The following is a 13,569-nucleotide window of genomic DNA, read 5'->3' as shown; positions in this document are numbered from 1 at the left end:
ATGACGTTTGAGGTACGTCTTTAACGATCATGTGCACATCTGTGTCGCGGTTGATCAAAGTTACCTCCAAAGCTCCGGATTGATTTTGCCTTGCGTACCTATATAACAACGTCGCGAGTGAATCTTTATCTATTTTACAGGCCATTGTTTTTGCGTCGAGGCCTGAACCTGGTTAAATTTGTGCCCCTCGATTCGATAATGAAGGCAATTCGTCCGATGTAAATGAATTCTCAAGGGACGGGGGATGGGTTGTCGGAGCAGAGCACGCGAACAGCCAATTTTTCACCAGGCGATTAGAAAATGTCGAGGAACGCGGCGATGCGCGGGGCGCAAAGGGATTGATTGAAATCAATGCCGGGATGCGAGGCGTGATTGAAGTGAATCCGCGAAGCGAAGCTGAGGTCAGCGGTACGCTGGTTAAAAATTGCAATCGATATGATAAAATCGGTAAAAAAAAGCGAAGCAAACAAAAACATCAAAAATTAAATGAAAATGTTCACCTTCACGGATGGAGAAAGTCTCTTCTCGAGATATTCGATCGAGACGTCGAGTTCCGCTAGGTATTTTCTAGTCGATTGACGCCAAGAGGAATACAAAAAAAAAACATCGAATACAAAGTCGATAAAGCATAAGAGATACGGGAGAATTGCATGCCCGGTATAAAGTCGAACGGTGTGTCAGGACGCGGGAAGCCGAAGGAAGTTCTATATATTCGAGGAGTGACGTAGTTCGGCGCCACTTTTATGCTACTACAATATCCCGCGTCATTGGTTTCCCCTTGACAAATGACAGGCGCTATGTCGTACCCCGTTTTCTGGAATATCCACTTCTGCAAACTTTGGCAAATCGATACACTTGCAGCCGCACACATTTACCCGCATGACGTTCTCTCCAACTTTGTATATACATATATACAATGTATATATACTACATATACATATACCTGTATATATATTCAAGTTGCGGAGAACGATGCAGAGAAATCCGGTGACCGGATGTAATTCTGACAACTGCTGCTGCTGCTGCTGCTGCAAGATGGATAGTGCTGGTTTCATTTTTCGAGCTGATTATAGTAACAAACTTTGCAGACTTCCTCGATTACGTTCCAGAGTTAGGGAAAGTACTGATACCGATTATTCCAAGTCATTCGATCGATTGATACTCCGACCGTTGCAGCCAATCTTGATTGTCATTTCTTTCGGAACTTGTACGGCACCATACATATACGGTATAGGACTCCTATGGTAGCTGTAAATAAAAATGGACAATGGATTGAGTAACGGACATGCATGCACGTTCCGGGTCGAGTTAATAAGTCGAAGCACGTACTTCTGTATCCCATTCCACGCCACGTCACTTTGAACAATACCCAGGAAATTGACCTCCGCTACCAAAAACACACGAGAACCCTGTGTTCTAAGCCAGGAGTTTCTCTTTGCGCATCGAGTGGGTGAGACTTCCGTTACGAGAGATGATATATTGACAGTATATTGCAATAACTATCGAAAGTGACAATTCTCTGTTCACAAAAGCCAGCAAAGCTTTGGAGACTTAAAAGTGTCACTGGTATCACCACACGCAGTGTCTCAGGCGAAGCCAGCGATCTAATCCGGGCATGGTGTAAAATTTCTGACCCAGAAACCGGGGTGATCCGTGTATGTACCGGAGTGGTTTAAGTTACAGGAGTCGAGAATCACTGCAAATGCGCCTCGCCTCCATCAGGCACACGCGTTACACGACTCTCTTTCTTATTATTCTGCTTAGCTGGCACATTTATACTCTGAGCTCTTCACTCGATGCTGGCTTTCGTGGCAAGCTAATTCCTCTCGCAGTTGGTCCAGTTTCTATCGCACTACAGTACCTGATTCCGACGTACACAAGTTTCAGCGTCAGAGTTGCAACCTGCAGGTAACACCGCATGACTTGTTTAGGAGGGATATGTCAGGGTGACGTGATGGCTTTGCACTAGTTGAAACAATCACAACAGCAATTATACGTAACTATGATGTATAATTTTCTTTATAATATATTACAGGGGTGGAATTTTACGTCAAGTTTTCCAGTGATGCTATGTCTGTTCTATGTCTGGTCTGTAAGGAAGTCGATGTCTAAATAACTCTAGGAGTTCTTTAATGAGCCTCTGAATGAGGGTTGCAAATTTTCTAAGGGTGGAAATTTGTTAGTTTCCGCTAATTGGCAAAAATTGTTTAAGGAGGGACTCCTAGTCGAAGAGATTATGAGTTCCGGGGGTTGGAGTTATGATGTCCGGTTCTACATGTTTTAGCAATAGACGGTAATTAGTGTCGGAAAGTCAGGTGCAAACCGTGCTATAGAAATTTGAAATAACTGAATTTACCACCAGTCAAATGTTTGATGCGACAGCGAGAAAGTTGAGAAGACAATGGTTCGGACGGGTTAGTTTATACTGTAGACTGTCTTGTTATAGAAACTGAACTAGCGTTATTTTCATTATACCATTGATCGAATTAATTTTACGAATATACCATCATCTTAATCGAGGTAACCGTTGAGCATGACATTGCATGTTACACTGAAATATTAATTCTATCGTGAGACTCCGACTCCCTGTTAAAACACCTTGGGGCCGAACACGAGTCGTCATCATCAATCTCCATAGGCGTGGAACAGCATGTGTGAATCTGACTCCAGGGTATACAATTGCGCGCTCTTTCAACTAAAAATATATTTTCGACTCCACGTGCCTCTTAGGGGAGTTATTTTCACCATGCAACTCCCAGGGGTTGAAGTGGGGTATCGTTTTCTCGAAACATCAACGATACGGATACTTTAAACCGGATTTCCATGCACCCGGAGCCGCGAACACGCACCGCTATACCCTTTTGCGTTTCTCTCGTCCCGAGAGGGAACCCCTCGAGTCAATTCACCCTCGCCTTTCCCTCGACAAGCAAACGCCTCTCCCCCCGATGATGTACCTATACGATTTAGAGAGAAGCAGGTAATGGGGTGGCCAAATTTGCCAGAATAAGCGACTAGATTCCGGCTCAACCAACCGCACCATTGGTTTATCACATTAGCCTGCCTGCTCACGCTTTTCAGTGGTCTCCTCTACTCCGCCCACCACCCGCGCTGCCAGGGACCATCTCGTTTGGTAATACTCATTTCCGGCGGCTCAATGGTGCCTGACTGTATCGTTCACTCTAAGTTTGAACAATCCAACGCGATGGAATTTTGCACAATCTTTCAGATCCGATGTTTGTCAGCTCGGCGATGGCTTTTGTCTGCATCGTCTTGTCCTTCGAAAGGATTACCACTGGCGTCGCTCGGCGTGAGATAGAAATTGATCGTTATAATCGCACGATTAACGACATGTAGATTAACGCAGAAACGACACTGCCACATCTCGTTTAACGCGTCGCTTCGTTGGATATCCTGGAGGACGTGGGTGGTCCTGGGCTGTTGAACCTGGAAGTCGAGGCTAGACGCGGCTTATTTGCACCAAATTTAATCCGGATTATTGTAATAGGGTTTCCAACGCGTGGAAGCGGTCTTGACCGGGTTGGACGTGGGATTATAATATTTATGTAAAGGCTGTTTAATATCCGGTTACATAGTCAACAAACCCTCGAGACTTTTGCTGAAACATAGCGTGTGCAATATGCGTGGCCGAATATCTTCGAAATAAGATACAAACAGCTTCACAGTCCAGTTTCCCTAAATTGAGAAACCATCATCGTTTGCTCACCGCCACGGTGATGAATCTCGTGAAAACGATGAAAAACTCTGCTTTCTAAGAGCTTCGTTTCTGACCGCGAAAGACTCGAAGAGCCGTTATAACGGTTCGAGGACTGAAGAAGCACTCAATGAGCAGTTTCTAGCCGAATAAGCTGCTAATGGTAAAATTAGCAAAGCAAACGTGCCGTTTCGAGTCTCAATTAAATACGCCAGTAATGTAACACGCCACCCTTTTACCTTCGCCTTTCTGCCATGTTTCACTGCATTCCCTCTCGAGGATCACGGAGTTTGCGGCTAACTTTGCAGCCGGGGTTTGCACTGCACTTTGTTACACAGTTATACGGCAGACTGGCACGTTTCTAACTTGCTCAATTACAGCGCTAAATCAACGTTACGCCGTTCTTCCCAATCGCTGCAACGCGAAATGAAACTGCAAATTATCATCGCGTTATCTCCGACGGAATCCAACGTCCATCATTTCGCAGTGCACACTACCAATCCCGAGGGATAATTAATTCGGTTTATTACCGTTGAATCGGAGTGACATCCCGCAGGGTCGGGTTGTATTTAATATCTGGATACCAGAGGTTGGAGTTCACGCTCAGTCCTCGTGCGGTTCGTCAGCTTGACGCGCTGACGAGAGCAGGACGTGACATGCGCCCGTTGCTAACAATTTCCGGAATGTTTATGAGAATTAATATCATTTCCAGGGCGTGCAATTGGGAGAATCTGCCGATCATCGCTTAACGCGTATAAAGTGGTTGCGGCTCAACCTCGGTGCTCCGTTCAACGGACGAAAAGCTCGCCAGCTGCGAGATCCGAGTCCAGCTGGAAGGCTGTGCCGATCATCCGGCTTATAGCTCTCGCTCAATCAGCTCCAATAATCTCTGCAATCTAGCTTTTCGTCCGGGCGATAGAAGAGGGCGAGGGATTGTTTGCTCCTGTTATTTTATCCCGTTCCTTTCCCATCGTCCCATTCGCGAAACCCCGCCGAAACTCTCCTCTGGAATATCTCTGGCCGAACAATTGACGCGATCGTGTGATTCTCGAAAAAAATCGTCCGGATTACGTTTATTCGACGATGAGATTAAAAGCTAATCTACGTCGTGTCGCGGTTCATGTCACGGTTATGGGAGACAGAGGTCTGGATTTCAAAGTGACGACGAGTTTCCAAGTTTTCTTTGTTTTCCGGTGTGGCACGTGGGGCGTTTGCAATATTCATAATTAGAATGAAGAACAACGCGTGCCTCTTTCGCAGAGGGCTGAGGGAAGCTGCCAGGTATTTCCCTAATTATTTTCAGCCAGTGCTTCGTGTTTCTCATTTAAACACGGAGGAACGGGAGGAGCTTTCATTTCCCTTGGACGAGTTCTCCTTTTTCTTTTCTTTATATTCTATCGCGCGTTTGCTTTTTTCTCTTTCTCTCATTACTTCCTTCTTTTTTTTTCTTTTTTTTTTTCTTCATTTATTTCTACTCTAGTTCTTCTTTTTCTCAGTTTCGAGCATCGTAAGAGGATTACAAATTCAACAATATTGCTGGAACTTTCGAGTGCTGTTGCCGCTGCATCGGCGTAGCGCTTTATTCACGTTTATAAAGCTCAACTACTCTCGACACTCTTATTGTTCCTAATTATTTATTCCACTCTCCCGATCCTGCTCTATATCCTCTTCCGCGCATCCTTCTACTTTGCAGTTTTTCCTCACGAATAATTTATCTCCTTTGCATTCTTTCGCCCGCTGTTCTTTCATCGGACACCGTAAATTGAGCCTTTGATTCACAGTCTTACGAATTCGCGCGACGTAATATGCCGGTGAAAAAAAATATTTAAAACTATTCAGAGTGTTGAGTATGCCGGAAAGACCTGCGTCATCGCGCCTTTTGCGAATGGCGAAAGAAACTCGTTGTACCGGACAAGAGCACCGAGAGATAAACCGGATAACCCTTCTGAGCTCCGACAAATGTGAAATTATGCGAATCATTTGCATTCCCGACGCTTTGGACGGGAGATTGGAAACTTCATCGGCCGGTAGGATCAAAGTGATGCGAATTTCCGGGTGGAATTTCGTCCGAAATTAATAGACTGAGCTCGGTGCAGCGTAGCCAACGGCGTGCATGAATATTCGCACTCGTTAAATTGCATCGAGTAGTAGCTGCGCGTTAATTTCCGTTACAAACAAAGTTACGGTGCATTTAGAGGGAAATTGATTGCCCCGGTGTAGTGTAAAAAGTTTCTATTTCTGTTCCGAGTATCGGGGAGGTCCTCAAGCCTCTTCGGGTCTCCTTCAGGCTTGCCAACTCCGGTTTTCTTCCCTCCGAGATCCGAGAGCCTTCAGTCTCCTGACCCTGCACGAAAATAAATCTCGTAAAGCGAACGAACTCAGCAGATTGAGCCGTGGGAAGGGGGAGGAGGACGGGGTTTGAGGGAGCCTCGAGTCGGTTCTCAATATTCTTGTTTACGCGGTAGATCCGAGATTTTGGCTCAGGCTCTCAGCGGTCTTTGCCGAGGCGGTTTGCTGCCGCCGGCGCGGATGCTGGGAGTTGATAAAATCTCCAGACGACCCTTTGGTCTCGATCTAAATCTCGATATCGCGCTCTCGTTCCCTCTTCCCTCTCCCGTCGTTCCGCTTCTCATTCCGATGCTTCCCTCCGGAGTCGCGGGGGTCGGAAAAGCGGAGAAGAGCGGTAAATTGTCTTGAGGATTTCGTGCCATGCGAAACGACGCCGGTTAAGAAGTTTCTTTCAATCGGTTCGACATCCCGCGATGCGTGTACAGTATACACACACACGCTAACGCGTACGTACGCAATAAGTCTTGTAATTTTCTCCGAAAATGCATATCGGTTTCGGTGCACTGCTCGGATAAGCGAGGCAGCAGACAATCCTGATGAAAAAAGCTAGACATCGCAGGTTCCCACGACTAATGGCTTTATGGCTTAACAACTCATGCGGTCTGCTTCTCTAAATTGAAAACCCACACACCTCTCAAACGCTGTTGCTGCTACGTGCTGCAATGGATGTCTGCTTTATTTGAATCACATGCTCAATGCACTTTCATACAGTTTGGATAATGTTTTCATTAACGGATCGGAAAGAAATCCCCCTCCAAGTTGGCTTTATTCGTTTTTCGGATTCAGCTATACGCTGTCGGTTATTTTCTTGGATTACGAAACGGATCAACAGTGATCTTATTTCCTGGACGTTGTATACATTGTATAGAGACTGATTTGAATTGGATTAATTTGTAGATCTGATAAGGTCTCTGACTAGAGTTGAAACTTCATTTGTTGCTAACAAACTATGACAACTTATTTTACCGACCTACCTACCAAATCAATTCACTGTATTATCAAATGTGTATACTTCAACAGGCGTTTATCCCAAAATTCATGAGTTTAACGAATTCAGAGAATATTCAGCAAGGAACCCGATCGATCAAAACCGACATAATTTATTCACGATACTGCAGATAACATAAAATATTTCACATAAATTGTCTTGTCATGCTGAATACAAAAATAAGGTAATATCGTATTAGTAGTTAAGTACATTTCATACTTCATCACAATATTAACTAATCAATATAATCACTTATTGTGTTATTTTTCCGAACAGTATGACTTCCAACGAACATACAGCGTCGTTGAAATTGTTTATTATCGACTAGCATAAGGGTGAAGAAAATAGTGCCAATCACGTGTCATCTGCATCAGATAAAACATTCTTTCGTAAAGGGAAAAATCCTTGACAGTCGAAGGCGTGAATCACATCTAGTTTTGAATAAGGTAGAACGTATCTGTTCACTTCAGAGATTTCCGAACGCCATGCAGAGTCTGTCAAGAATATCAATATTTCCGTCAGATAGTTTCGCACTGCCGCGAAGCCAGGCCACAGAACCCAGAAGGCAAACATTGACGGTTGCTCTTCCCCCTGACACTCTTGCGCAATGATCTCTCCTCCCGTTTCAGTCAGCATCCCGTTCTCCTTGTAGCTTTATTTTATTTCAACGGTGTGCCGGGTTGTATAGGTAAGTCTAGTGTATACGTAACCCGAACACAAATTCCCCGGGGAATCTCCCCTTCGTCCCAATCCTCTCAATTCCACCCCCGCAGGGTAGAAAAATATCGTACCCTCCGATCACTCAACCCTTTTTCTCCCCCTCTTCTTGCCGACATATCGCCGGATGCTTTTTGCCGCAGCTTTCGCGTCCGTCATCTTTTTAGTCGCCGATGACCATCGCCTTACACCTGAACTCATTTCTCAACTCTCCGTCGCTCTCAGACGCGCCGCGAGATATCCTCGAAGGAAAACCACGCTGTCGCGTGATACAGCGCGGTACTCCAACTTCCGGGGCTGACGTTAACTGACTCCGCTAACTGGCGTGAGCTTTGAAACTTGGATTCTCTGACAAACGTACCCAAACGTTTGCGCAGAATGTTCAGTGACGTGCGGCTTCCAGGCTTCCGTAATGGAACGAATTCTGCACGCCTTGCAAAGTTGCACAATTGCGTTTGTCACGCGAAACTGACAATCAGTCGAAAACTACCCTCAAGATCACAGCGCACAGTCGGAATCCTTGGCTTTGGTTCCTCTAAACTCAACGAGCCATTTTCTTCTCTCCCCTCCCCCTCCCCCCAAAGCTGAACCGAATCTATTACCTACCCCCCAACTGATAGAATACCGGTCAATTCTTGTTCCAGGTCCTGTTATTCCCAGAGGAGGGTTGGGCGAGGAGTGCGAGCAGTTCCTACTGGACCCTGACGCCGTTCTGGTGGAGCAGAAGCCGCTGCAAGGTGGTCGAGGTCGCTGGAACGAGGAGGTAATAGACTTTCGAGTCAATTTTTCACCCCCGAATCGATGATTGGCGGGACGATAACTCTGACGCCGGTGTTTCCCCGAGAATATAAGTTGGAAAAGTTCCCCCTGTACATATTTTTCGATCTATTTTCTTTCTCGTTTCTTCGCTCGCGAATCGAAGAAGGGCGCGTTGCGCGCCTTAACAATTTTACGATTTCAATATCTGTCGGCATGGCACGGCGCTATCGATGCGTGGGGGATGAACGATTGGCACTCCCCGTATACTCCTCCTCGCCCCCCGGTCTCGGACACGATGGAAATATCCTGGCACAATACGTCGTGGCTTGCCGTCCGGAAGGGTCATATACAATGTTTATGGGCACTTCACCGTCAATATTCGGGTCATAAATTACGTTCGATTCGACACAAAGATCGCGACTCAATTCTGAAGCCGAGACCAAGAATACACCGAGTTTCTACTTGCGAGGGAATTAATGCACGCCGTGAGGCGGAATATCGCTAATTATTTATACATAGAGTTCTGATCATTGCTGCAAAACCCCTCCTCACCTTGATTATTCATCGAGCGAAATCCCGCCACGCGATGTTCAATTCTGGGCACGCAGTGCCAATTCAAAGACGCGAGGTTCCCTTGACTGTTTCGATGCTACGTGCTCTCCTCATTATATCTGCCCAGCTATGGAATCGTACCGTATACCTCCACCTCCCTGTTTCATCGTCTTGGGTTGCGCCAGTACACCGCGTAATTCTCACGGAAGCGTCGCTTCCAATGGCGTTGTCGCTGGCTCCCTTCGATTCCCTTTGTCCTCTTTCCTCTGATGTCTTCATCGCCTCACCCTCCGGACTTCCGTCCTTCTGCTACCTTTAATATCCACTCGATCAATGAAAACCAGTATGGATAATTTTTCTTTGCGATCGTTTGTTCCTTCCTCCCGGAAGTATCTTTCATATCTTGATTTTAACCTCTATTTCGAAAAGTACCGTAGTACGGAGCCGGATATTGCGTGTCGACACCGCAGTTCCACATCACGGTAAATGAAACTGTAAGAGGTGCAGGTGTACAGAGTTTCAATCAAGTGTCTATGGTGCTTTATTTTTTTTAAACTTCACTTTTACATGTGGAAGAAAAATGGTTTTAACGTATTCTCGTAAGTTTGAAATTGTTGATTCTTGATTTTCTCTTCATCGAAAGTATTGCAAATTGATTATTTCACTTCGTTCTTGTGATATTAGATTCGAGTGACAAAAAATTTTGCTCGTTGTGAGTGGCCTTTGTAATGGAAACCTTGACAAAAAAAACTCGCGAAAACATACCAAGTCTTATATTGATCCTCTTCCTTCACACGACTCGTCTATATAACACACGTGAGTTGGAAAACTGGAGCAGTATAAAGTTAGCGAGGTTCTTCTTGGCACAGGTTTCAACGCAAAAGAAGGAAACCGTTCACTTTTGACATGGTAATTTTTGATCTCGAATTTTGGCTAGCTGCCGTTCGAGGATACGAGGGCATTGCAATTCCTACGGCACCGAGATGAATTCTTTGTCTTTGGCGGTCTGGTCGGTCTAAATATCATCCGGACGGTTTCATCTCCATCCGTGTTTCTCCCGGGAGATGAGGATTGAGTTAATTCACTCACCGCGTAGCTACAGAGCTAGAGCTGCAGTTCTCTCGGAAACTAGAACTGGAGATACTCGTCCCATTGCCTTGCCGTAATCTCCTTCTGTTCCTCCATGTCATACCCACGTTTCACGACTTTGCAGGCACCAGCAGTCTACACTCCGGTTTGCTACCAAACTGCGATACGATCTTTCCTCGCTTCGGTAGTTCTTTTTCATGTTAATGGACTGTCTTCGAAGTACAGCGTGCCGATGTGTAACGTGTACGTGAAAAACGATCTCTTTTATAAATCATCACTCATCCCCAGATCTCTCATGTACGAACAAAATTCTTCGTGGTTTTTGTTTTTTTTTTTACTTGACATTGATTGACCCTCACAGCTGAGGAGTCATGGGATTAAACTACCGAATTTTCACAAATCTCATGCAATTCGCGTCTCTCTAAAGTCGTAACGATTCTAGAACTCTTGCTGAGCGCACGAGGCGTGAACCGCAGGTTTGCAGGTGGGTACGGAGTTGTTTATGGACTTGGTACGTACCTACATGTCGGAGTTACCCTCCGGAGGGTGGTTTGCCTGGCACCAGACACCACGGCTTATGTAATGTCGACGGTTTCCCGCTACCTCTTCACCAAGGGATTCGAATAAAAGCCTCGGGTCCTGGGACCCGGGTTCAAGTCGACCGCAGATGCCATGAATTGCTCAGAAATATCCACGATAGTTCGACGCTGGCTAGCCGTTGGCAGCTTTCGCCGTACTACACTAGCCTTCCGCTTCTTGACCGCAGATTCACAACCCCCACATACTCGTCGGGGGACAACGATATTTTTGATGTTTCACACCGGTGAAATAACTCCTCGTACTTTTCATCCTCGAGGAAAAGGTTAGAATAACATGGGGTCGTATGGTGCTTCTTTTTTTACGGTTCATATTGTGCTGTCCTGTCGCACAGATTCTGCACCATGATAGGGATCCATGGTTTCGGTAGGTTTTGGAGCAATGCAACATTTGATGTTGCCTGACTCGTGTGTTTCGGTGTGCAGAGCTCAAATCGTCAGATAGAATCAAAGCCGTTCCCAAAGGGATTGAATGGAGGATTTTAAGTAATTTTCCCGCCTCTGAGAATATCTTCGGTACATAAATTATACTTATACGTATAATCTACGTGATGTGTGTGGAATACATTTTCGAGAGAGTAAAAACACTCGCGGGATGGAAGCTTAATTTTAACGACGCAGGGTATAACAACATCGGTACTTCGAAATTCCCATGAAAGGAAGTCCGGTGAAAGCATGCTGCAGGATAGAGCCATTATATCCGCTCGCTTTACGAGCTTGACGAATACTTTGTTCGACATAAAATCATCCGGTAGCAATAAATGGAGTAAATAGCTTGGAAAAACGAAAAAAACAAACGAATCAACGTTTTTCCAAAACTTCCTCCACCCGGAGTTTCCCGAACGCTCGAGATTCAAAAGTTTGCAAGCTCAAAGAAGCGTACAGCTCGCTTTTCACTCAAACATTCCCAACTTAATCCGCGCCATTACTCAAATACCCTTAAAAACCCAATGCTACACAACATACGTTGAAAAGGAGGCTCCAAGTTTTATCTCGTGGCTCTGATTCCTGATGCGCGTCGAAGGATTTTAGAAACGAGGGTCATACGTTCAGTGCCTTTGTTCCATTTCGTTTGCGTCCAAACAGCTCAGCTACGTATAGGCTGGAATTTCGATAAAAGTCGAGCGCTTGATCCCGCGTACTCCACGGGATCTCCTATCGTTTACACTTTTAACAATCTCCATTGATCTCGAGGGTAGCTATCCGCCCTCCATGCCCTTGTCCTTCGAACTCAGAGTCTGATCCACCGCGTTTGGTCCTCGGTGCTTAGCCTAAATCCACAGGCTCTTTGAACCGGCGTTTAGTTACAGAAGTAGGCGGTGCTTTACGGTGAGACTCGTCAATTTCAAACCAAAGATATCCGGGGAAAAAGACGGCAGAAAATGCGCATCGGGAGCTTTCACCGGGATCTCCTAGCTCGGTAAGGTCGTCAGCTCCGAGCTTGCTTCTCGAGTTCGTTCGGCGTGATCCCTGTAATCTCTCTAGGTTTTCGGGTCCCCGGTTTCATCACGTAACTTTTCGAGTTTCGGATCAAACAGCTGGAAATATCCCGAGTCGATTAGATGCCAGATAATCCGAGAAGTTCCCAGTCAAACTTTGACGCGAATTTTCGTCACCGGAGTTCCAATTTCGAACGTCTTTCCTAACTCTCGTCTATGCCTGCTTTATCCCTCTGGTAGAGAGACTCTGGGTAACGATTTATCTAGGATACCGTACGCTGGATTTTGCTGGCATAAGACCCTCGAGGCTGTGACAAGCGGAGGGTGTGCGATGCGCAAACAAGTACGTCTCTCGGTATCAGCTTGTCTTCACAGCCGGATTGGGAACACAAACGAGCATATCAACTTCGCTAGAGTTGTTCGCTGACGAGGAAAACTTCTAATGTTGCGATGATTTTGTTTCCGAAACGATCTCCTCGTCATTTCGTAAAAGAGACAGAGAGCGAAAAGCACAATGTGAATCTGACAGATGAGCTTTCGATGAAGTTAACCATCGCGATGAAATATTTGTGCAAACACCGTGATTGTTGCTACTTCGACTAGTGACTTTTCGAAAAGCTATCTAATTAACCCTGCGAGGTATTTGTTCAAAATGAATGACACTTCAACGTCCCTCGAACGCCAATGAACCCTCCTCAATCCACGTTGAGATTCGTTGGACGATTTAAAGATGCTGTTATCTTCGTTTGAATAATAAAACTTTTTACTCGGTTGGTTAGTTATTAACTTTGTTAGTCAGTTAGAATGAAATTTTTCCGACGGTATTCTTTCCTCCCTTCAACCAACCCGTCATTGTAGCAATGGCTGCGCGATCTTATAACGAAGTTCCAGACCAAGAGGGGGATGGAATCAGTCGGACGTTTTGACGATGGAAAGGATCTGTTTCAAACTCGGTATGAAGATAATTTCCGGAAGATTTTCTTATTCCGCTTGGCATTACATTATAAACCTGACTACGGCGAATACCTTGGTAATCACTTTTTCTCCCTGCCTCAACTTCTGCGGTAAACAAACTCTGCCCGTCGTCCCCTTTAACAAATCTCCGTAATTTCTGTTCCAGATACAGCACACAGGCAAAAATGGTCGACACTGGCACTGGGACGCTTTATATCATCGGGTCCTTCAAAAGGATGACGACGGATCCAGATTTCAAGGTAAATTCCCCATCGCTAATGTCGAGTCATTGCGTGTGAAGAATTTAACTCGATGCCGCCGATTTGATCGTTTCTTTCTATTTCTGTGTAAGAAAAATAAAAACGCTTATTTCCTTAATTGGTCCTCATATCGTGGCTTCAAATTTCAGATGAG

The 13,569-nt window shown here is 45.4% G+C and overlaps 1 protein-coding gene across 3 annotated transcripts in view; it reads left to right on the top strand.

Annotated features, from left to right (window-relative positions):
• LOC124302623 (uncharacterized) overlaps positions 1 to 13,569 on the top strand; it is a 43,740-nt gene that overhangs the window by 21,505 nt on the left and 8,666 nt on the right. For 2 of the 3 annotated variants that reach the window (XR_006907748.1, XM_046758957.1), the window contains exons 3-4: positions 8,387 to 8,529; positions 13,322 to 13,415. Coding sequence is in view for 2 of the 3 variants with exons in the window: in XM_046758957.1 (XP_046614913.1) it covers positions 8,387 to 8,529; positions 13,322 to 13,415 (237 nt within the window). In the remaining variant the exon portion in view is untranslated. The remainder of the gene's footprint in view (positions 1 to 8,386; positions 8,530 to 13,321; positions 13,416 to 13,569) is intronic. The other variant, XM_046758971.1, reaches the window with a different exon arrangement.

This window comes from Neodiprion virginianus, chromosome 1, assembly GCF_021901495.1.
Source record: "Neodiprion virginianus isolate iyNeoVirg1 chromosome 1, iyNeoVirg1.1, whole genome shotgun sequence".
NCBI classification, from domain to species: Eukaryota; Metazoa; Arthropoda; class Insecta; order Hymenoptera; family Diprionidae; genus Neodiprion; species Neodiprion virginianus.
Note: the sequence above shows the minus strand (reverse complement) of the source record. Positions and strands in the feature narration are given on the sequence as shown.